Here is a 26,045-nt window from a genome sequence, read left to right as displayed (position 1 = left end):
TAAGCCCTCAAAATTCTCTCCAGCACCACATACTCTTGTAGCAACCTCCGAAAAATGCCTCAGGGAACACACGTAGACCAGGCAAGCGCACTCCGATGACCTCTTTAAATCTGCAAGGGTAAATATCTCATTCATCCATGCATTTATTGATCCATTACTTCATTCATCATCCCTCTGTTCATCCAATTGTTTGTCTTCTTTTCTACCTTCCTTATTTCCTGATTTTACATTTTAAAGTCTGACCACTACAGAATATGCACCTCTAAATCATAGTGATCTTTTGTACTTGCACTTTCAAAATTAGCTAAAATGGATTAAGAATTCCGGAAAGGTATAGCATTTTCACATGACGTATGCATTAAAACACTGAACACTATTGGAAAATTTCAGAAAACTCTTGAGAAAGTGTGTTTTGTTGAAACTTGCAACACAGAAGACATTTAAAAGCCAAGTAAGTTGGTACAGGGCTAAAAAGGTTTGGGTTTCAGTTATGTGAGAAAGCACCATTATTCATCCCTCCTTCCCACAACAGAAGACAACAGAATTTTACTAAAAAGGCTTTTATTGGAATATTTCATTTCCTTTATATAGGATTTGCCAGGAATGTGCAGAGCAGACTCTAGGTCTGCAAAACTCCAACTCCTGCATGGTGGGAGTCCCAGAGTTGTTCTCCCGCAGAATAGTTTCACCTATTTCTGCTGCTTACTGGACCCTGATTCTCATGACAGATACTGTCTCATTTTCTGGCTGTGAAGCCAGCAGGGCATCAAAGATTCCAGGAGCAACATTCTGACCAATCAAAAAGTACTCCTGTTCATGAATAAAATGCTAGGTAATCCTATCACTGTCTGGACTAACATTTCACCTCACTCTCTAGTCATGTATCCCTCCAGTTTGGTTCAAACTTAATTATCTCAGGTACTGGTAATGGTCAGGATTAATTCATAGCGTTTTAGCTGATATTTCCAGCGATTTTATAAAACATTTGGAATGGATTTCTTCACCGCTGTGAGCTTTGTAAGAGTTAGTCCAGTGAGCAGAGTCACAACTGTTTTGTATATTTTTTGTATGGCCCATTTGGAGCTGGAATCTTCAACTGAACACTTTCAAACCCTTTTACAGTGCTTTGCAAACGTTTTTATAGCCCTTTAACGTTTTTACATTTTCTCATATTAGTGCAAAGTTCAGTTCATTTTTGTGGGATGTTATGGTATACTATTGCAAATTTGTGCATAATTAAAGTTAGAGAACATTGATGAACAAGCGTTATCATGAAGACCAAGGAACATACCAGACAGGTTAGGGATAAAGTTGTAGAGACCTTAAAACAGAGCTAGGTTATAAAACAATATCCCAAACTTGAACATCTTACTGTTCAATCAATCATTGTTAGGTATTAATTAGTCAACTCAGAGGCAAGAACGATACAGAGTCAGTTTTACTTGCGGCAAGGGTAGCTCTGCAGTACACACTACAAAGTGTTGGCAACCCTCTCTCTTTATTTATACATGCTGGTTCACACACAGTTCAACAAACATTCAGGGTGTGTGTGGGGGGGGGGGTCAGAAAGGTTAGGGTTCATGTGTCTTGATTTTAAACAGAGAGGGAGTGATGACTTGGTACCAGTCCCTAGATGTTGCTGATAAAAGCATAACTCACTCGTCTGACCTATATCACTTCCTGTGGCATGTAGGAGGGAAAAGCACTTAGAGCAGACATGAGTGATAAACAATACAAAAGTTTTCAAACCCTAACAATCATCAAAAAATATAAAGAGTAAGGCACAACTGAAAACGTACACTGTACCTTACCCTGAAAACACCAACTAAGGGACAATGGATGGAGCTAAACGATGGAGTTAAATACAGGGCCATCCTGGAAAAAGAAAAACTGATAGAAGATTCAGTAGACATGAGATTGGGTTGGAGGGTCATCCTCCAACAGGTTAACCACATAAAACATACAGCTAGAGCTATAATGGATGGATTTAGACCTAAGAATGTTCATGTGTTAGAATGGCCCACATTCAAGATCAAAATCCATTTGAGAACCGATGGCAAATCTAGTTCAACCGGATTTAAAGAAATGAATGTTCTTTTAAGATGGCTAAGCTGGCCTTTTTGTCTCTATTAATATTTTGCCATAAATAAAATTTGATTTAGCTGACTCTACCTGGCAAACACCTTAGTTTTTGCTCCTATTTGTTTTTTTGTTTGGTTTTTTTAACATGTTGCTATTTATAAGTTATAAGTACAGCATTAATCACCCAGGATGGCAGCTATTCTGTGTTATTACCTTAATGCTGCTGACAAACACTCAAAGTCAACATGAGGTAATTAATATGAAGGGTCAAAGCAACATAAATTAACTTGAAATAAACTGAAGGTGTGAAAGTACTGAACATGGTAAAATTGAGTCCTGTAAAAACAAATGTGATTAATTTCGCCACTGTGTAAATTAGAATTCGTGAATTAGGAGGTCATTAAAATGATGACATGGTACATATTAATGTTATAAATATTAAGGTGATCAAATTTAACATTGCCCATTTTCATTTACTGCCTTGATTTTAGAGCCTCCATTTGTACCACTTCAGTTTTATCATTCATTGCTTTCACAGTGTAATTTTTGTTACTTCCGGTAGATCGAAATACGGCAGCAGCCCTGGCCTGGAGTAGTCTGTGTCCCACAATTTCCCATAATTCATTGCTAGTCGAGCTCAGGCAGCTTGGGACAATGGTGGTAGAAATTGTGAATAAAGATGTAAATAATATGCTTTCTGTGACCCCAAATAAACTTTTAAGATGTTTTTAGGCGAGAATACAGGTTTATTGAAGTCAAATATCTACTCAATTTATTAAGATTCCACCTAATTTAAAAAAAAGTGGTTCGGCGTTCCGCGGCGCCAGCTCGCTTCCACAGCTGTCAGCCGACAGAGCAGTGTTCTCTTCCTCTTCCGGAGAAGGTGCCTGACCCCTGGATCATCGTGTTAAAGAGAGCCTGAGGTGGAGTCTGCAAACTCAACCTGGGCGCTCTTCACTTGTGACTCCCCACAGCTCCACCCCAGGGCCAACAATATCACTGCCAAACTATTGAAAATGGAGTTTAAACGAAAAATCAGAATGAAAGACTCACCCTCGCCGTCTCCACCATCCAATGACTTCCCCGTGCATCTCCCAGCCTTCCAATCAGCATCCCCTCCGTCTGATTCATCATCCAATCACTTTCCGATGCCTTGTTTTTAAAGGACCTTCGGCTGTGTTCATCTTTGCTTGTCAGCTGAGCTCATCCCTCCTCCACCCCACCTCCACCATCTTCCTTCACATCTACTCCTGGCTTCCTCACTCCCTGGCCGCCAATCCACCACCAGTGTCGGATCAGGGGGAAGACATCTCTAAATCTAAGCCTTACAAATGATCATCTTAGCTCATATCATTAACAGCATTCATGTCTTCCTCCCAGGTCCGAGCGCCAAAGATATAGTAATGTAATTCCACATCATTAAAACTTTTCTAATCGCCAACCCTCTCTTTGTGAGTCTTTTCAGATTGAAATGCATGTGAATGGCTGTGTACTACAAATACTCCGCTGTTTCGCCGGGGCTGCTCTAATTTTGACAGAGAATAAATTAATCACACACTATGTTCACACATACAATTCAGTTACTTTTCGTTACTTTGACCCTTCATAAATTAAAGGGTTCTTTAAGACTCCAAAACTCAAATACCTCCTTGTCTTCACTAGCCAAGCACTCTGTACTGTATTTAGCAGAGTCTATGTCAGTGTAAAAACTAATCTGTTGACTATTTGTTTCAGCTTCTTCTCAGCTAACGCTATCTGTTTGTGTCTCTGCAGCTCCTCTGCGTTACAACACAATGACCATCATCTGGATCTCCATGGCTCTGGTATCCGGTCTAGTCACCTTCTTGGCCATCATCATCTGCAGGAAACGGCAAGGCTACACTTTACCACACTACCCGTCGCTGCTGTGTGTGGAACACTTTCTTTATGCTACTGTCTCTCTTTATGTAACTTTGTGTTTGACTGAATACTCTGTGCACTTTATATCTTACTGTCTTTGCCACAGGTATTGGCTGCAAGTGAAATGAGAGATGAGAGCTGTTAAACTGAGTAAAGCAAATTTGAAATAACAATAAATAAGGAGTGGCATAAAGAGATCTCATAATATTGAAACGCAGCAATATTTCTTGTCAAAGTTAAGTTGGTCTTGCAAAGCAGTGTCCAGTAGGAATGTCACTTAGTGTGAAGTAAGGTGCTATTATACAAGCCCCAGATATGAAGGTGTTTACTTTCAGCTTTACACCCTGTATTTACATTGAGAAGTACGGAAGGTATTGAGTTAATGTTGTGTTAATGGTTTCCATAAGTAACACCTGGTTCTTGGGCTCACTGTTGCCATAACTTAGCAACTTTGTCACTATGCTTTAATGAGTTTTTAGATTTTTTAGATAGATAGTTTTTAGATTCCTCTAGCAACTCCTCTAGCAACACTCGTAGGCAGCCCAGTCCTTGCACTGCTGGGTGTCTCTAAGAGCAAGTGACCAGATTATCTAGAAGTCCAAGCTGGATTGTACATGAAGTGTCATAATCCACACCTGTTTGTGTTTAGTTTGATTGCACTCTCCTGAGTTTCTGTTGTATGTAAGCCCATAATTTCTGGTCCTTTATTGTCGGGTCGTCTGTTTATCATCCAGTTCATGCTTCTGTTTATCCCTGGTTCCTGAGGTTCCCTTCGTGTCCAATAAGTTTAGTCTTATCCATCCACCATGTGCCTGCCAATGCCCTGCTGCCACTTTGGTCCTTCACCACCGCAATCAATGACATGAAGCAGATGAGATAGGTTGAGCCGATGTTCTGCTCCCACTTGAGGTTTTGGGGGATGGTGGAACCCAGGAAGTGGAAGGACTCTTCTGAGTTCACTGGAGTGTTACAGAGGATGACAGGGGGAGGAGGGCAGGGTCCTTGCTGAAATCCACTACTGTTGCTGCCACACCAGGACACCAAGCGGTCTGTCTCACTCCTGTAGTTGGCTCGTCTCCATCTGCAAACTTCAGGAGTCTGACAGACTGACAACCAGATGTGCAGCTGTTGGTGTACAGGGAGAAAAGAAGTGGAGAAAGGACACAGAATTGGGGAGATCCAGTATTGATTATCCAAAGGTCAGAGACATGCTGCCCCAGCCTCACGAATTGCCGTCTATCCATCAGGAAGTCAGTAACCTACCTGCACAGGGAGTCAAGCACATTCAGCTGGGAGGGTTTATCTCTAAGGGATGAAGGCAGAGCTGAAGTTGACAAACTGTACCCTGTCATAGGATCCTGGGAAGTCCAGAAGCTGGAGGATGAAATGGAGAGTCATGTTTATAACGTCGTCTGCAGATCTATTAGTTCTGTAGGCAAACTGTAAGGGATCCAAGAGGGAGTTAGGGATGGTTTTAAGATTAGTCAAGACAAGTTGTTCAAAAGACATCATGACCATAGAATTCTGGGTGACGGGTCTGTAATCATTTAGACCTGTGATCCTTGTCTTGTCCTGTGTTCAGAATTCTATATCGGGTATCAGCTAGATGTATTGTTGCACCCTGAAAATCAGTGACAAATACTTTTAGTACCTCTTCGATGGAGTTAGACTTTTAAAGTTTTAAAATTTGCTCTATACTATTTAACAAATTTTCCAACTAATTGTGGATTTAATTACTACCTTGCAAGCTAAATGTTTGCACTCCTGCCATCAGCCTTCCCCTTCTACTTACATCTTAGTAGGTTTATAGCAAATTATTACATTTAATTAACTGAATTAGTTCACACTTTCATACATATTAGGTTTTTCAAATCAACTCTGTTAGAAGAAAGGAAACATATGTAACTAAAGGACAGAGACATGTCATTTAAAACAAGATGGAGTTTTTAGTATGGCAAAGTTTAGTAGATGCACCAAATGCTACTAAAGAGACAAATGAAAAACTACTTTACATCTGTTGGAGTTTAAGGAGATGGGCTGCTGGCCAATTTACTGATGAATTTACTACAATCTGATCAGATCATATATGAGCTGTCACAGCAACAGTTAAAGACAATGACAAACCCCACAGTAAGCATATCGGTTCAATCTTTGCATGTGGTTAAAGATCCACAAGATATCACACCAAGCATAAAGCAGTCACCTTCTCATCACTGGTAAAAGTAATAACCAGAGGAATTCAGGCTGTCAATGATCAGATAACGCTTTGTAAGACAGACTTTACTTAGACTAAAAATACTCTGGTTCTTTAATGTTGTGAGATCTCTGACTAACAGCTAGCCTGAACAGAGCGGAAAAGTATTTTTTGCTCCAGTTTGAACTAAAATCTGAAAAAAACATCAAAGTTATTTACACATTTTCTGTTTTATAACCCTTGAAACTGCTGCCACTTTTACAATAGACACATATTTACATAGAAAGTTGAAGTTGGTCCATGGTAATGCTGCAACTAACAATCTTTTTGCTCATCAAATAATTTGTTGAATATTTGTTTGGTTAACTGATTAATAATCAGATGGCAAAAGGGGCTTAATAGACATTTTTGACAGAATTTCAACTAGGTGAAGCTAGAACTATGCCACTTGAGGATTTCTGGATGTAGCATATTTACGGACAAAGGTTTTTCATCTTTAATGCAAAATATATTTTTATATATTTGTACATTTTTGGCTTAATTACTGCTCTCAGTGGGTTGCTCTTTCAGCAGTCACGATTAATCCAATTAATTGTTTCAGCCCTAGTCCATGGTTTGTTGTATTGAACTTTTATTTGAATCATATTCTGCAAGTTAGATAATTGACTGTAGAAAACAATTGGAGATAGGGCATGGCTAGCCTTGAAGAGTAATAAGTACATAATTAATAAAGCTAGCTAAAGACACCATAAAGATGGGCTAAAGAAAAACTGATTCAATCTTTTTTTATCCCCACAATTTACAATTTCATTATTATTTAATTATTTATTCATTATTACGTCATTATTTACTATTTTCAATAAAAAAAGACAAAGCAAATTTACTTTTACTTTGACTTGTGCACACAGTAAGACACAAGGAACCTGCCAAAAGTCTTGCTAGGTTCCCTTTATCACATGGCCAGCATTCCATGGTATCTCTCAAACAAGTGATCTCATAAACTAAAATGCTAAGTGCCTGAGAAGCAAATATTTATGAATCATCTCCATCAGACAACCAATGTGTGGAAAATAGTTAAACATAGAAACCTTTTTTAATCTTACTTAAATCTTTCCAGTGCAAAGTATCATTGAGCACTATAAGGAATCTGGAGGGATCTTAGTTTAAGATGAACTTTGATCTCTGATCACTGTATGCATACCTGTTGTTAGAAGTGAGTGGAGCTCCAGTGCACATTTATCTTTAACTTGTTTAGTTCTAAAGGGCAACAACGTTTTACTGAATAAATGTTTTTTTTAAAGACTTATGACCTAAGACCATGACCTTGTTTATTGTTATTAAAATCATTTACTGCCTTCCTTTTTTGTAAATGGTATGGATAAATAGTATTTCAAAGAAGTCCTGAAACTTACACCTAATGGCCAAATGTCTTGTGTTTGAAAAAAGAATGGAAACATTATAAAAGCCTTTACATACAAATCACACTTCAAGTTTGAGTTTGTGGTATGTTACGTACTAAATAAAAAAGGGAAAAGAAACCAATGTCAAATGCTGGCTGCTTTTCTAGAGAATATATTTCACGGTTGCAGTTGGCTCCTGGTTAATTCATTAAACATTTTAAAATTATTCATAATGTTCATCAATTTTGAACTAAACACTGCCTAAATGGCTGTATGTCATACAAAAAGTGTGATTAAGTCCGAAACTAAAGTTGCGTTTTTTCAGGCTGCTTAGAAAGATAAAGTACATTAAAAACTGTAACTATATATATATGTATTTTTTCTCCAGAGTGGCAAACAGAAAAAGTATTGTAAATAGCCTGTTGTAATGTAAAAAAAAGTTGATTTTGTTTTTGGTAAACCCACTCCAAGTGTTGAATAGCTATTATTTAGGCTTCTCACTTGTTAATCTCAAGTGTTTATTCATTAAATAATTTTTTTGGTCAATCAAATAGTTGAAATGTACCTATATTGTCCTGTATTCATCGCTCTGTATGTTTCTGTGTGTGCCTCAATGCGTGTGTGTGTGTGTATGTGTATGTGTATGTGTGTGTATAGACACTGTGGCTACAGCAAAGCGTTCCAGGACTCTGATGAGGAGAAGATGCATTACCAGAATGGTCATGGTATGTTTAGCCCATTCCTCAATTTTTACCAGTAGTAGATTAGAACACATTTCTTAAAGGGATTGCATTTTCATCCACATATAATATACAAGGTTATCCTCAGAGCAAACAAATTTCATCAGCCTCTGCTTGCTGGAGAGTAGACTCTTTCTTCCCTGTGTGCTGTTTGTGTACTCCCCTTTTGTCTGCCTGCTTCTCTCTCCCAGTCCTTTCATCCCCTTTGATCGGGATTTCCCAGCCTGCTTCAGTGACAGGGGCTAAAATGTGAAGGTGCTCTCATCTTCTATTATGTGACCAAATGCTAATGTTGTCTATCTTAGTGTCATTCCCCGATGCAAGGTTCTATATCGACCCACACACGTACGAGGACCCCTGCCAGGCAGTCCATGAGTTTGCCCGTGAAATTGAAGCTTCCCGGATCAAAATTGAGAAAATCATTGGCTCAGGTAAAACCTTGGACTCGTGGTGTGTTCGCACACACAAACAGAGAAAAATACAAACACACACACCAAGTAAGATTCATTGAGTAAGCTTTCTTAAAATGATTTGCCTGTGTAAAGGCTGCAGTGTGCAGCAAAAAGGAGAATGGCAGAGTGGAATCAGAGCATTGCATTGGGCTGTCAATCTTAACTCAGCCAGACGGAATACTAACACTGAGCTCCACAATATGACTGCTGTAGTTAAATTTAGACATAAAGTAAAAATTAGAACTCTTCTCAGCTCAAGATGAGAACCAGGGCGTATTTGGCAACTTTATTGACTATGTAAGAAGTCAGGCCTTAAGTCCATTTCTGTTCTGTTATCTAAGAAGGCAAGTCAATTGACACTCATTCACACAACTGGCCTTAGAGGGGGTTAGGGTAAAACTGGGCAAAGTTGATAGTCAGTACATTGGGTGATGTTTAAAACCCGGATCTCCTAATAAGAACCCAGATACAATTTACCTTGAATTTTAGGCACACGAATGTGATTTTGACACTTATTAAAGAGTTAATGCCCTGATTTTTGTCAAATAAATTAACAGTTTAAAACTGATGAAAAGATAGCCAAACACCATTAAATTATTGTCAAAGAACTATGACATGTAAAGGCTTTACTTAACAAGGGCAACAGGCAAGGAGTTTTATTCCCACTATAATTTATAAGTAAAGTAGAAAAATGACAATGAAACAAGCTCTAAAATAATACAAAGCTTGGACTATTCATCCATCATCTGTATATTTTTGCTTATCCTTGCAGAGTCACAGTGAGTCTGCGCTCATCTTCAACAGTTATTGGGCGACAGGCACGATACACCCTGAGCAGTTCACCAGTCCATTGCAGGACACCTCAGAGACAATCACGACAAACAAGCTTGGACTTGTTTCTTAAAAATCTAATACCAATGTTTAAATAAAAATAAAATACCCAAAGAGCTAAAGGTGAGATTAAACTGAATGAAATTAGCATAAAACCTAGAGCTGATCAACAAGTTAACAGCTGACATATGCCAGTCTAAATTATTTTTTAATTGAATTGAATAAAAACATATCTCCAGTGGCTCTCAAAAGCATACACTCCTGTTAAAAATGATTTTTTATGTAAATACCTGAGACCAAGACAAATATTATGAAAAATATTTCTGCATATGATGGAACAGTTTTTGTGCATATATATCACGGGTGGAGGTCAAATTAAGAGGACTGTGAACTGAAGGATGCTGATTTTTAAGTGGGTAACGCCAAGGAAACCGTTCATTCTGATGTCATTTAACCATGCACTGTTTACAGTGTAATTTGTTTTTACACAGTGTTTCTTAGGGACAAACTTTAGACATTGCATGGAATAGGAGCAGCTGCATTTTTTCCGCGGGACTGCTCAGTGTCTGTGTGCACGGGTGGACAGCAGAGACACAGTTCATAATTTTGTTTAAGTTAAAGCTGTGAAATGAATTAATATTTAGATGGGGAACTATAAACATGATTTAGTTATTTTTAACCTGTTTAAAGTGAGTTAGTTATTGTTAAGAATAAAAAGTTATTGAAAAGTCAAATATGTATTGATTCATAAATGTGGCAATATCTAGACCTAAATGGCTGGCTCTTACATTGTGTTAGCCATTTTGTAGCTTCTGCTCTGACATCATGAATTGTCTACTATGAATTAGTTTTAAGCAAGTCTCTTAACTTCATTCTTAATGTTAGGTGCCTTTCACCATCACAGAACTGGACATGTACAGTAAATCCTTTGGAGCTTTTCCTGCAGCCTGCCTATCTGTATTAACAATCTGATCCATCAAATCCATCAAGGCCTGTGAATAATTAATTAAAGACTCAGCCTCTTAAAAAAATGGCACTGCCAAGACACAAAAGTTTAAAAGGAACCATACACATATGCTGGAGCATGAAAGAGTTTTTCAGTTTTTCTCTATGGTCAATTGGTAAAAAAAAATATCTGCATGTGCAGCACCTTCCAAATGATCAAACACAATCTGAGCACATGTTTTCTTAGTTCTGCCTCTTGTTAGAACATAGTTTCTGATTTGATAAATCCATTCATCCAGAGTCATAGAGTCTGAATTGTCTAACCTCCTAGAAAATGTTGGCAATTTTTTTGTCCTGCTGAACATGCACTACAGAGCTGTCTCTCATGGTTGGTCAAGCTTCGCTCACTGAGGTTGCTGCTGATGTTGAGGGAATTTCCATGGGTCTCAGACCCCCAGTTTCTTGATATACTTAACCATCACCAGCCCCTCAGCATCCTCTTTTTAAGACATGGAGGTAACTCACAGGGTGATGATGCTCCTGATGTCCTTAAAAACATATAAATAAAAACATAGCCATTCTTTCCAATTAAAACTGCCACAACACCAAAATCTTACAAAGAAGGTTCAACAAGTCACTCAGTATATCAAGTTAATGTATTAAACTGTTTTAGTTTAGTTTAGTTTAGTTTATTATTTATTTGTCAAGGACCGCATACAAAAAACTTTAATCTCACAATGACAAGAGATGCTTTGAACCAGACATAACAGAAGCTTCTTTCCATCAGCAGTGCCTGGGCAAGTGTGCACAATAAAACAAATCACAATACAAAATGACCATCAAGTCATGTTAAAAAAGACTTTGTTCATATTTCACATACAGTACAAAACACATTTTCTAAACCAATATGTATTGGCCTAAATTAATTAATACTTAAAATACTAGGTACAAATATATCAAAAATGAGTAATAGGAAATAAAAAGTAAACACAGCATTAGGACTTACGTTGGCACAGTTGATTATTAATAATGTATTTTTTTAGATTTTGAGAAATTGTTTGCAGATCTACAGACAAATTTAGACTATCTGGAAGCTGGTCCCATGGTTTGTTGAATTTGAATAAAATAGCTGATTGTGCAAAGGTAGTGACACATTTAATATATACATGTGGCACTTACAGCCATAGTTTTTCCAACCAGCACTATTCATATACCCCACAATGCCATGATGGGGGCTGAGGGTCCTCAGGTGGTAGGGGTTCATCCTGTACCCAGTGAGTAACCAGTGAGTTGTCGGTTTGAAGCCCCACTCCGGCCATCTCAGTCAATGTGTCCTTGGGCAAGACACTTTACCCGTCTTGCCTGCTGATGGTGGTCTGAGGAAGAGTATGGGGTAAGAGCGCTGTCAAAAACAATGTGTATGTAAAAACGGAAATGTGTGCATATTAGTCAATAGTTGTGCATAAGTAAAATCCAAAAGAGGTATTGTTGTATTCCCTATAAGAATACAAAATAAAAAGTTACAGCTTCAAGAAATTACAAACACAAAGTTCAAGTTTACAGTTGTGGTTTATTCTTTATGAATACAATATGCTATAACAGTTTGTGAATACGATTTCTTTTCTATGAGAATACGAATTTACATCAGCGACTTGGTGTCACATGATCTCAGGCTCAGAATATAGTGGGTGGAGTTATACAATGATGTACAGTAGGTGGCAGTATGCACCTCTGAATTTGTTGCAAACCACCAGCAGAAGAAGAGAAGAAGAAGAAGCAGCAGCACTAGCGCCAAATAAACGGACCAAGAGCATATATTAACGACATTAAGACATATATAAACTTTTTAACATTACCTGGCTTTGTACCGTAGTTTATTGGTCCTGGTGATTGTAAAGATATCGTGAATCAGATGTAATCAGAAGGTTGGGTCTTATTTGATTCTTGTAGTAATGAGTCCAGTAGGAGTGAATGCCATACACTGTATCTGACCGGGACTAAGGTTAGCAGATGAGATTGGGATGGGCTGTGCATCCTTAGTCTCCACCTTCACTGTTCAGAGAAAACAGAAAAACACTGAGGGTGAACTGCCAGGTGAGCAATATCCAGGAGGATGACAAGCTCTGACTGTCTTTCTCTAAGGAACTGAGCTGATGAGTGAAAAAGACATTAGTAGGATTGATGAGGACGAGGAGAAGGCAAGTGCTAGGAGTGGAAGCCCAACAGGAGGATGAAAGAGGAAATGAAGGAACCACTCTAGCGTGAACACTTAGGAAGCCAAGGATCTGGAAAGTTAGAGAACAAGAGGTAAGTAGCTTGTAGCAAGCAATGAATTCCAGAAAAAGGAGGCCTGATTACCACTGGGAAGATGAGAACAATCTGGTGACCATCCTCTCTTTCAGCCACTCTTTAATTCCACCACCTGATGAGCCATAATATCAGCAGCTGGAGATCATTAAGCATGTCTGCAGCAGAGAGACATAACAGAATTGCACACACACACGCACACACACACACACACACACACACACACACACACACACACACAGTATGCACTCAGTCCAGCAGATATGACAGCACATCCAACCCCCCACCCCTGAATGGACCCCTCTAGGCCAGGACCAGAGGAGGATGACTCTTCAAAATCAGAGATGACAGTGTGGTCCAGAATAAAAGAACGTAAAACCCAACAATGATCCACAGGCCCATAACCTCCACAGTCCACCAAGGACAGATATCCTTGACCCAGAGGATGGACATCAACGATGTTATCCACCGCTCAGGCAGTATGCCTATCAACGACCCGGGTATGTAGAGGGGGATGGGCCGAAGGGCACAAAGAACCTATGTTAATCTTGGAGACATGGAAGGACAGATTAACATGAAGAGGAGAGGTTAAGGCAGACTATAGAAGGAATGATTATGCATTCTATTTAAAAAAATATCAAGAAGCTTGTTGGAGCAAACCTTGAAGGGAAAGTCTTTTTTTTAAGATTTTGTTGCAGTATCAGTGGCTTTTATTTTTCCCAGAGCTTTTGACAATAGAGAGCCAGGAAACGGGGAGAGGGAAAGACTTCCTGCAAATGTCGCCATGGCCCAGAATCGGACCTGGGACCACCACGTCGAGGACCAAAGCCTCTTGTATATCGGTCGCTCTACTAAACCTCTACACCATCAGTACCATACCAAGAAGAAAGTGTTTTGCGGTGCCGGAATGGGTTAACTGTGGGTGATTCTTTCAGTTTGTTCTGCTGTTTATTGAAGAGCAGCCTTGGTCTGGTTCTAAACTCGACGACAACAGTTAAATTGCCATTTGACTGACGATAAGATGGTTTCTGGAAAGGACCAAGCATGGGGAGGAGGTTAATAAGCAACTGAGCTTTGAAAGGGGACAGTCCACTAGCACAAGTTTATGCACATACTCAATCCAAGGAAGATGAAGGCTCCGGTTGGTGGGCTTGGATGAGCACACTTAGCATGATTTTCCTTTTTTTTTTTTTTTTTCCATTCTCCTCAAACTGACCATTAGTTTTGAGGCGGAAGCAGGATGGAAGTTATGGCTTAGTTCCATTGGCTGAACAAAAGTCCTTCCAAAACTGGGAAATAACCTCGATGAGAAAATATTACAAAATGAATCCGATGAAGATGAATTGACATATGAAGACACATGAACAATTTGTTGTCTTCTGGTTGTCTAAACTGAGCGTGATTTGTTGATTATAGTGGTCAAGATAATGGTTTTCCCCTTGGATGGAGGAAGACCAGTGACTGAATCAATAGCAAAGTGTGACCATGGATGGCTAGGAATTGAGAGAGGGAGGAAAAGGCCAGCTGGAGGCCTCTGATTGGCTTTACTTGTAGTACAGATGGAACAGGCCAACACACAGTCCTGGATATCCTTTTTTTCCACCAGAAGTAATGGGAGAGAATGTAAATCATTTGGTTGACCCTAGGATGGCAGGAAAACTGCCTGGCATGGACCAGTGAAAAACCTGGGAATGAGCTCAATGAGGTCAGAAAAAAGATCAAATTAGGACAAAATTGGCTCACGTTAACCTCTTGGACTTGTTTTCTTTATTTGTTTCATGTCCCAAGTTAAGGATCTGTGAAAGTAGAGTGAAAAAGAGAGATCCTCATAACTGTTTTAAATATAATCTCTTGGCAGACTGAAGTTAGGAAAGGTTTTCAGGTTCAGTCTATGTAATGATTCGTTGCTCAATTCCCTTCAATCAGTATCAGCATTCTTATAAAGCCATTTTTATGGCAACAGAGCTGCTGTGGACAAGGACGTGTCAGCTGCTGCTGGTTCAGACGAAAACATTTGACCTGCTTCTTTGGAAAATGGAACCACTTCGGCTGCTGCTCTTACTGCTGCCATTGTGAGGATGGATTCTGCTGTTGATGTGTGAGCATTGTTGTGCATAGCACCCAAGTTGTACACTGCTGTAGAGGCCTGGAAAGCCTTACCTGCGGCAGATCTTGAGAGAGTGCAGGAGGCAGAGCAGGAGGGGATGTGGCAAGTAAAGACACCAGAGGTGACGCTAGAGAGGATTGAGCACAGGATCACATAAGAAAGGCCCGGAATGCTGAGGAGATGCCTGGGCTTGCAAACACTGAGGAGACACCCCGGCTTGTGAATGCTGAGGAGAAGCCTGAGAAAAGGTGCAGGCTTAGGACCTGGCATAAGACGAGGTCAGGGAAAATGGGGCAGGAGAGGAGGCGTTGGCTAGACCCCGCGGAACAGAAGTAGAGCTGTCAGCCAGACCTGATGAAGGCCACCCAGAAATGTTTTCATATTTATCAGATTCATTGCAGCAGCTGAAGATCAGCAGGTGGAGTAATGATTTATTCATGAGAAAAGTGAGGAACCTACAGACATGGGGGAACCAGGAAACCAAGAATCCAGCTGTGAATTTTGAGATCACTGGGGGCTTAAATACAGAAAAGCATGAATGCTGGAACAAGAAGCTGTTAAGTCTTAAATAGCAGAATGAAAAATGCCTGTGCAAGGAAAATCACTAAGGAGCTGAGGAATCCTGACCAATGACAAAGGAACATGGAATAACAACTGAGTACCAACTACAACTTCATAGAAATAACTTGAAATATAATAACCATGATGAAGAAATCAATTAAAAGCAAAACCCAAAATCTATTGGATCAGGACACACCACTCTGACTTCCTAAAGAGCAGCTTTCAGATGTCCAAAACGTCCTGAATCTCAAAAATAACCAGGCAGGAGCTGCTGAGGCCAGAGAGAATGTGCCACATTCACTGTTATTGCAGCTTTCAATACTTTATATGTTTAGTCTAATAAATATTTCTCTTTTGATGCAGTTATACAGAATAAATGTGACAGTAAAGTTAAGATCTTTTTTTAATACCTCTGGAACATTTAAGTTTAAAGTAATCTTTTCATTTTTAAATAGTTTCCTCTGACGATAAATTATTCTAATTTCTTTAAGTGCCCCAACTGATTCCTGACTTGAATATGTGGAGGGAGCTTGAAATTGTTGGTATGGCAAGAGCTCATCGCCATAGATACATTGTCAAAATAACAGTGAAAACAAATAGTGCAAAAAGCCATTCAGCCATTATAGTGCCTTTATTGCTGCAATGCCAATAAAGATTTATCATTGGTAGATCTGTCTCCGTGAGTCCTGAAGCAGAAATGGGGAACGACGAACAGTTTCTAATTAGATGACCTCAATCAAAATCTCAGTTTGTTTGGCAACTAATGTAATTATATACTGTTTACAAGAGTTTCTCCATTGAAGACAGTTAATAGTCTCATATTAGAGTTTTGGACAACCTTAAGATAAGTCAGCACTTCTTATTGAAACAAGTAAACAGGTCATTATAATAGGATAATTGTGTTGAAAAAAAAAGAATAATATTGTCATCTCACTTGACACTATCTAGGTTTTAAGTTGTTCTTCAAAAAAAAAAAAAGCAATTTCTGATGAATTATCTGGCCTAAATGAAAAGAATGTATAACAAAACAAAATAGAACCCTTATGAACTCCACATAATGGCTTGGGAGGTTTAGACATAATCTGGTTTGCAAACAAACTGAAATTGACCAGTTCAGAATCAGAAAAGCTTTATTGCCAAGTACGTTATTTTATTTTAGGGGTTCAAATTTAAATGTCTTATTGGAGTTTTCATGAATGAAGAAATATATTTTGTTGATATTGTTGATCAGAAATTTCTAAAAGTGTTATGGGTTAGTGTGTTTTCTGTGTTGTGTGTAGTTTTTATTTATTATTATATTTGAAACAGATTATACCTGCTGTAAAATCCAATATCGCGCCTTTTCCACTGGCTCTATTTAGGCAGCTCTGCTCTGCTCCGCTCCACACAGACTCGCTCTACTTTGCACAGAACCTGTTATGTTTCCTATTGACCCACTGACAGCTGGTGTTATGGCTTGAAGCTCCATCTCCAGCTGTCAGTGTAGTGCGCTGTGCCACTATTAACATTATTATGTGACATTGTCACATTAAATTGTATATGCAAAAATGTTCTATATAGGTTTTTTTCATGTAAAATGATCCACTGGGATAATTATCTGGACCACAGCCCAGCGAAAACCTTTAAAATAAGGCACAGGGTTTGTGAGCGGGTGTGGCAGGAGAAGCAGAGAGGAGAGACACTGCTGTCTGGACTTGAAAAGCCCAAAGTTTGCTTGGGGAAGTTACAGTTTTGTGCCTTATGAGGAACTTTCTGTCTCAGCCATGGCAATAATGAGGACAAGGATATTTAAGCACCAAACTGCAGACTTCTGACCATGGTAAGGATCGTTTTAGGTTGGATATTTGTGTTCCATGGATTCAGCAGGCTCGTCCTCCCGTTTGGTCCCATGCAGGCAGTCTGATAACAGGCAGCTGCTCTCTGCCCGCTCCCTCCTCCTTCAGACGTTGGTTTGCCTAAGGATCGTCAATAAATTCCTGAACGAAACACACTGTTTCAAAGTGGTATTGTTGTGTGTTTTTGGGGAAATGCTGCTGAAGAGCTGATTTTATGTGTGATCAACTGATTTAGAATGTTATTATATACAGCGTCCCACCTGCGTATAATTCAGAAGGCTTACATGGTTCTTTTTTTTTTCTTTAGGCCTTCAGGCACGTTCTATGATTTGTAAATAGTAAAATTATATTTAATTTGACCTGCTCCGGCCATTGTGGTCCCTAATATTATTGTAGGTGTTCTTGGGTTTTCTTAACGTTTCCCTGCAATACCTCAGCAAAACCTTCTCATTTCTCCTGGTCCCACAGCCAATCGGTGAACAGCAGTATGTTCCCATCACATGTAGCCCCAACTCAGCCCCAGTCGTACCTGCTCAGGAGCTGTGACAAAAGAGTAGGTTCTGGCACAGCAAAAACAGCAATGGAAACCTAGAAGAATGAAGCCGGGCTAAATAGAGCCAGTGGAAAATGGGCATATGTTCTGTTTCATACAGTTCTGTACAGCAGTGTGTCAATTCATCACCTATTTACTATGCAGTACTGTGTATGCAATAAAGCTGCAACTGACGACTGCCAGTAAACCATGAGGTTTTTTATGCCCATAAATGTCTTAAATGTAAAAAGTGTCTTTGTGCACATAATGAGCTCTGTTTTTATCCATGCCATACACATTCTTCGACTAGCTGCTGCTTCCAGCAACAGGCTGGTGTAGGTCAATTATCAAAGTTTGAAAAAACCTTATAAAACCCATGAGGCAACAGAACACACAGGGTGTGATAAATATCACCTTGGTTGGCTTGCATGTGCGCAGTTCCTCTGCCCAAATCCCTGGGTCCTTGGCTCAAATAGTTCAGGTTTAAGGAATGGAATGCTACCTTTATGAAATACAGTTTACCATCATTATATCCAGTTATTTTCACTTACTGAATGAAAGTAGGGTTCTTGGTTCATGTAGGGGCTCATAGGATTCTTAATGCCTCTTGACCTAGCTTCCTGACCAATACTTGGCTGGGAGAGACCTCCTCAGTGTGCAGATCTGTAAACACGTTATTTAGTTGAATCTTATCTAACACCCAATCGAGAGAAGCATGTTGGAACCCTTGCACCTCATTTGTAGAAATCGCTCCCATGTTCTTAGGAGCATGGTGTCTTTCAGAAATGTTTGTGTACTTACGACATTCACTAAACAGGGCAATGCACGGATTTTGCTTAATTAAAAAAAAAAAAAGCAATATTTGTAGAAACTGAAGAACACACTTCACATGCTACACTATCCTTGTGCCAGGAAATTATATGCCTCAGTCCATGACATTATTACTGATATATCGTAGAGTCTCAGTTTTCGAGGTCACCATTACCACAAAATGAGTAATATCAGAACAAAAAAACACATCCTCAATCAAATTCTTGAAAATTATGGAAATTGTATTATGTATGATATTATGTATCATATTTGTTTTGTGCAGAAAGCAACGACACATTTAAAGTACTGCCGTTCCTTTGTCATGTTTATCAGGAGAGTTTGGAGAGGTGTGTTACGGACGTATGAAGCTTCCTGGCAAACGAGACACCCCAGTGGCGCTGAAGACACTGAAAGCAGGATACACAGAGAAACAGAAGAGGGACTTCCTGGCTGAAGCATCCATCATGGCCCAGTTTGATCATCCAAACGTTATTCGACTGGAGGGGGTGGTAACTCACAGTACGCTGACAACAAAACAATTCATCAGTTTGCCCTTTACAGATCTATTTTTTTAATAAAGCATCACAATAATAAACACACTTCTATGTTACAATGGCCCAGTGAAAGTTTAGACTTAATTTTGCAAAGAGGAATTGGAAACAAATCAGTTTCTTGATGTTTAAAGCTGATGCAAACATACCCCAAATAATGCAGCTGTAACTGAAGCAAAAAGTGGTTCTACAAAATATTCACAATTATGTGCTGCTTCACTGTGGTCTATCCCATGAAATCCTAAAAATCTACATTGAAGATTGTGGTTGTAAATTGACAAGAAGTGTGATCACATTTGCACAGCAAGGTAAAGCATAAGTGCAAACGTGTCATGTAAAAAAACATGTTAAACTATAGAAAGTCGAGGCATAAAAGAAACCATTGTTAAAATACAGAAATTAAAGGTAAATTTAAATCTGACTTTAGATTGAAGTTCAATTGTAAATGTTACTGTATTATCATTAAACTAGAGAGGAAGACTGCTTTGAATGTTAAGTGAAATTGAAAGCAATCAAAGCAAATAAGGAAACAAGTTTATGTACAGAGGATCAACTATCTATGGCAATGGGGTAAACAGTCCAGAAGGATTGCTGCAAGAGCAAAGGTGTGGGTTTACAAGATACTTAGGAGACCTGCTATCATGCGTGGCATTAACAGAAACACAGTAGGTCAAGTTGAAGATTTTTTACATGTTGTCTTCTCTTCACCCCACAGCTTTTCTATCAGTCTAGGGACTGAGATGGCAATGGAGAAACATTGTTTTTTTGTGATGAACCATGTTTATGTTGATTTTGCAATATGACATATTTTAATCACTATTTTAATATAACACCTAATGATGACGCACTTCCAGAATACAAGTGGAGTCCACCAGATTTTAATTCAATTCAATTCATTTCAAAAATACTTTATTCATCCCAAAGGAAAATGAATTGTTGTTGTAGCTCATAATCTGCAGGTTTCTTTAAAGAGCCGTTGTAGATGCTGATGGCTGTGGGCAGGAAGGATCTCCTGTAGTGGTCTGTCTTACAGCTGATCTAAAGAAGCCTCTGACTGAAGACACTCTGTTGTTGTACAATAGTCTCATTAAGATTAATTATATAAATTTTTTTTTTATATATTTAATTATTATTATTAATTGTCTCATGAAGATCTTAAATCATAATTTAAGATATCCTGGCATGTCCAAGAGTCTGTAATGCCATGTACTCTAACAAGGTTTCTTGGGACTTTGGAAGAAAATCAGCACCACAGAATCTCCATTGTACTTAACAATAACAGAGGAGGTACATATTCATCCTTTGTTTCACACTAAACCCATCTGCAGAGTTTGTCTCCAAAAACTCCAGTCTTAGGCTTATCTGACCACAATTTAAGTCCCGAGAGTTTAGTAAACTCTGCATGTTTGCATTTGTGATGGTAGGAGAGAAAAGGCTTTTTTGCCTTTTTTTGTCCTAAGCAACTGGTTGGTATATAAATTGTGTCTAATGGCTCTTAAGGAGACTTGGTGACCCCAAGATGTCTCTCTTTGTTACAGTTGCTTAGTGAGCTTTGGAGAATTTTTGTTTACCTCAATCAGCACTTGGTGTTGGCAGATAGATACAGGTACTTGATCAGCTTGAAATTTAAAAACAAAATGGTTTACTAATGTTTATTGTAAAGGTGGCTTATTGGGGTACCATTAATTCTTTCATGGGTGATTTTATTTAAAAAACAAATTTGTCCTAACATGCTATTGTTTTCCTACTGAATAAATATACCCAGATTAAAGGATGGATTTTCCTATAGCAATAATATCTGAATTCATTTTAAGTCTTTTTACATATCTTTACCAGGGGTACCAATGAATGTTACCAGCACTGCATATAAAAAGGTGGATGAAACCTTTTGTGTATATGTCCAGGTAAACCGGTGATGATCATCACAGAGTACATGGAGAATGGCTCTCTGGATGCCTTCTTGAGGGTTGGTATTTACGCTCACACCTGTTTAACCTTCATAAAACAATGTACTCTATTTTTTGACTGCAACTCTATTTGCAGTACAGTATTTTTATTTTGGTTTTCTCTATATGTGGATCTCTGCTTTTTCTTTTAAGACTGTTAATTTGTTGCAGTAAACAGTTACAATTAGAGCATAACCAACTGTGGCATAAGAGAACATGCATGGTTGTTTCCCCTTGTGTCTGTAAACCTGTTAAGGATGTATTTTCTGTTTGTTATCTTCTACAGTGCAATCATTTTCTTTGAAAACTATTGGAAGTCAGCTTTGAACATGGAATATCTTTGATGAGTATTTGTTTTTGACAATCCAGAGGATTTCTAGAAATGTGTGAACAAGTTAAGCCAATTGTTTTTCCTTTTGTTTCCATGAAAAGTAAAGAAAATGACTCCACTATAAATGTGTTTCTTTGACAAGACAGAGACATTACTTTCTGAGTGTTGGATGCATTGTTGCCAGGTTCATCAAACACTCATTTAACACTTTTGCTCTAGTGAAAATGCTGCAGACTAAGCCGTATACATTGCCTTATCTTTAGTCACTTTCCTATCTTAATAAAAATCTACTCTGCTATAACTCATTTTCAGTATCATCACAGTCATTCTTTTTTTTCCCAATATGTCTAGTATTTACTGCCTTACAGACATTCTGTTTTTCCTTTTTCTGTCACACTAAATGTTTCACATCATTTAACAAACTTTAATATTAGACAATGATAACCTGACTGAATAGAAAATGCAATTTTACAATATTGTTCTCATTTATTATGGGAAAAACATGAAAACCAACCTGGCCATATGTGAAAATGTGATTCCCCCCTAAACCTAATCACTGGCTGTCTCAATTTTCAAACATTAATTGGCTGTTTTTTCCTGAACCATCAAGAAACCATTTTTTCCAGTCTTTTAGCGTTGAACCCTGATCACTCAACTTAACTGAAACAAGTGAGGCATGCAGGGCTTTAGATGTTCTGGATTCTTCAGTGACCTCCTGGATGATTAATTGGTACACTCGTGGGGTGTTTTTGGTAGGCCAACTGCTCCTGGGAAGCTTCACCATAGATCTGCTTTTTTTATTTGTGGTTAGTTGCTTTAACTGTGGTTCCCATAGAAATTGCCTTGCAACCTTCTCCTGAATTACCTTTTACACATTGACTTTAATTCTCATTTGTTCCTAAATTCTTGATATCAAGGCATACTTTGTTGTTCTTAAGTTTTTCTGGATGTTGTCATTCAGGTTCCATTTGAGTGATTTCTTGATTTTACAGATCGGGCAGTAATGCGAACTAGTTGGAGCTAAACCACAAAGATCTGGTTAATCACATTTAATTTATGTTTTTGGGGGGTTTTTTTATGAGAAAACTCCATTTCCACATAGGGCCAGATAGGTTTGAAAAAAATGTTTTCCTTAATAAATTAAATCCTCATTTGAGAACTGCATTTTATATTTAGTCAAGATTATTCTTGTTCAGTACTAAAATTTGATTGACGATCTACATTTAAGTGTGTTAAAAAAGCAAAAACTAATTAAACATGTAAGGGGGCAAAGATGTTTTCACAGCACAGTCTCCATCTCCTCTCCTTTCTTGTAGAGGCACGATGGCCAGTTCACTGTCATCCAGCTGGTTGGGTTGCTGCGTGGAATTGCGGCAGGTATGACCTACCTGTCTGACCTAGGATACATCCACCGGGACCTGGCTGCCCGCAACATCTTGGTCAACAGCAACCTGGTGTGTAAGGTATCTGACTTTGGCCTGTCCAGAGTCTTGGAGGATGACCCAGACGCTGCATACACCACCAGTGTGAGTTTTCACATTGAGGCAAGCATTAATGCAACGACACACACACACACACACACACACACAAATAGATTTTTTTCTTTTTTCTACCTGTCCTGTCCAGCAGAGCAGCACTCAGTTTTGTTTGAGTGCCAAGAAGAAGCCCGACGTAAATGGACTGAAAATATATAGCACCTTTCCAGTCATACTGACCACTCAAAGCGCTTTACACTAGAGCCCCTCTCTAACATGCAGTCATTCATATAATACAGGGAGGTTAAGTGCATTGCCCAGGGGCACACCAATATATGCTAGGAGGAAACTGGAATTGAACCCACAACCCCCAGATTGTAATACAACCACTCTCTCACTGAGCCACAGTCACCTCCAATTGAAGCCTGCAAAGCTTGAGAAATTATGTTTAACATGCACCATGTATTTAAATTTTGTGCAACAACCACCATGAATAATTAATATACAAACACTGAATGGCCATTCAATTGAAATATATACAATGAAATATTGCAAACAACAGACAGACAATAAAATTAATTATTCTTTTTCTTGTTCAAATTATTAATTTACACTTTCCTCAAAACTCAAGGTTTAGGATTTATAGCTAAAAACAATCCCTTCATAAATGCATTTGTAGAAGGCAAAAGTCAATAATTCATGTTGAGCATGATGATGCCTGTTGTTGGTGAACCCAACAACAGGAACATGTAGGTTTGAAACTGTCCAAAACCAAGGGAAAAGAGTTCAAACTAGCTGCAGAAGCCTCCTACCAGCCCGAACAGAGCAAATGGATCCAACAATTTCCTCCAGACTAGAAATGAAGGATCCCAAATGTTGGAGGAGGCAACTCTTTGTCCTAGGTTCAGGGCTCTTTTCTGTAGCTCGCATTCAATAAATCCAGCATTCAATAAATCCAGCATTCAATAAATCCAGCATTCAATAAATCCATATAAATATGGTAGCACTGTTGCCTTGCAGCAAGAAGATCCTGGGTTCGACTCCTGGCCGGGGCTCTTTCTGCATGGAGTTTGCATGTTCTCCCCATGCATGCATGGGTTCTCACCAGGTACTCTGGTTTCCTCCCACAGTCCAAAGACATGCCTGTTAGGTTAATTGGTCTCCTTAAATTGCACTTAGGTGTGTGAATGAGTGTGTGCATGGTTGTTTGTGTGTTAACCTGCGATAGACTGGCGACCTGTCCAGAGTGTACCCTGCCTCATGCCTGTAGACTGCTAGAGATAGGCACCAGCTTCCCTGCGACCCACTATGGAAGAAGCGGTGGTAAATGACTGACTGATATATTAAACTAATTTAAATAATATTGCACTATATTATTCAAATCAGACAACAATAAACAAAAAGAAAATTAAATACTCTCAACTTATATTTCAAGAGTATTCAACAAGAGTTTGTTGAACAGACAAAAGGAAGTCCACAATTTTTTTATGCAATGGAACGAGAAACAGGCAAAAAAAAACAATGCTGCATGCCACTCTATATTCAATAAGCAGATTAGCTAGCGGTGCTAATTAGCAACAAGCCTATCCGACCCATTAAACAAAAAAAAAACTAAATACAAAGTCCTCCTGCTTCTCAGCGGCTTTGATAGTTGCCTCCTATAATCAGCATTTGACACATTCAGTTTCATACGCTATTTCACACAAGCAGAGCGACGATTCGCTTAGAACGCCTACCTGCAGCATTCCTTTCCAAACTTCTCGGTAGTCTCCCAACATGTTTGCTGAACAGATAATATAAGCTACCAATTGGCTCATTATGGTCACATGTCTTTATGATGGTACTTTCATGAATGGCTAATAACACAAGAAGGGATGCATGAGTGCATACTAAGGAAGAGAAAGAATGATTTTTTCTACCGGGTTACACAGCGTATGTCTTAGTTTCAGGGCAAGGCTTGGTGTTTTGTATGGAAGATTTTCTTCATCAAAACCTGACACAATCTTTACAGCTTGCACAATTCTCTGAAAGTTGGCAAGTTTCATAGCTTCATCTAGGTTAAATACTGAGGATTGTGACATAACAACAAATGACCAACTTCACGAAGCTTCTGTTGCATGCATTCAGATTTTGTGAGGACAACGTTTATCCATGTTTGTTGTAGAGTGATTGGGCAAACTGAATAATAGAGAGGTCATTTCTCACAACTGAGGTGACATCATCTTGTTTCATGATGTTAAGGAGCTTCCAAACTCAGCTTAAGATCTCCCGACATAGTGCAGACTCATTAGACATAGCCAAACCCAGCTCTTTGGTTTTTCAAGGTGCCTCATCAAGACCATTTTTTGGCCTACATGGCCACCACTGCAGAGTTATGCCTGAAATTTCCTTTGTTCCTCAGTTTTTCTAATAAAACGTTGTGCTCTTTGGAATCCTCAGAAAAGCAAAATGCATGGACAATTTCAGCATGTGTCTTGTGTGTTTTAAATGGCTTGAAATTTTGCTTTGTGGCTTCCACAAACAAAACAGTAATTTGTAATACTTAAATTTTGCTGTGAGGATTCCTGTTTATGTTGAAGCTTATCATAACTTGATTTATCTTTTAAGTCAGTGATAGAACTGGCTTTGCCCAATGTTTTAAATGTGTTCTCATCCATGCTTTTGTGGTAAGAGATGGGAGACATTTTGATGTACTATGTACAACTGCAAAACTTGTGTCTGACTCATTGAATACGTCAAGATCATGTCTTCCTGGTTTTGATTGAATCTGTCCAACTTTCAGCTGGTTAGATTGTAGTAGGATGCTTGAATCTGAATCTTCATCATTAGTGTCTGAGTTTAGTCCTCAAACAGGATATCTGACATTTAATGTGGGTCCATTGCTGAGATGTCCTCATCAGATTATGGTTCATCCAGAATATTTAAAAAGTTATTTTTTCTGAAATAGTGAGAAACACTTTAATTTTAAGCTATTTTTAAAGCAGTACAACAATTATGCAGATGTTCATCTGTGATGTTTTTGGAAAGCTTTGATTGGGAATTTGTTT

General features: G+C 38.7%; 1 protein-coding gene across 1 annotated transcript in view; it reads left to right on the top strand.

Moving 5' to 3' along the window:
* Window positions 1–26,045, top strand: part of epha8 (eph receptor A8) — a 342,530-nt gene that overhangs the window by 270,735 nt on the left and 45,750 nt on the right. The window contains exons 11-16 of the mRNA XM_047347467.1: window positions 3,856–3,988; window positions 8,233–8,300; window positions 8,621–8,746; window positions 19,029–19,214; window positions 21,151–21,212; window positions 22,840–23,049. Coding sequence (XP_047203423.1) covers window positions 3,856–3,988; window positions 8,233–8,300; window positions 8,621–8,746; window positions 19,029–19,214; window positions 21,151–21,212; window positions 22,840–23,049 — 785 coding nt within the window. The remainder of the gene's footprint in view (window positions 1–3,855; window positions 3,989–8,232; window positions 8,301–8,620; window positions 8,747–19,028; window positions 19,215–21,150; window positions 21,213–22,839; window positions 23,050–26,045) is intronic.

This window comes from Girardinichthys multiradiatus, chromosome 20 (genome assembly GCF_021462225.1).
Source record: "Girardinichthys multiradiatus isolate DD_20200921_A chromosome 20, DD_fGirMul_XY1, whole genome shotgun sequence".
NCBI lineage: Eukaryota > Metazoa > Chordata > Actinopteri > Cyprinodontiformes > Goodeidae > Girardinichthys > Girardinichthys multiradiatus.
This window is presented reverse-complemented; position numbering and strand designations above follow the sequence as displayed.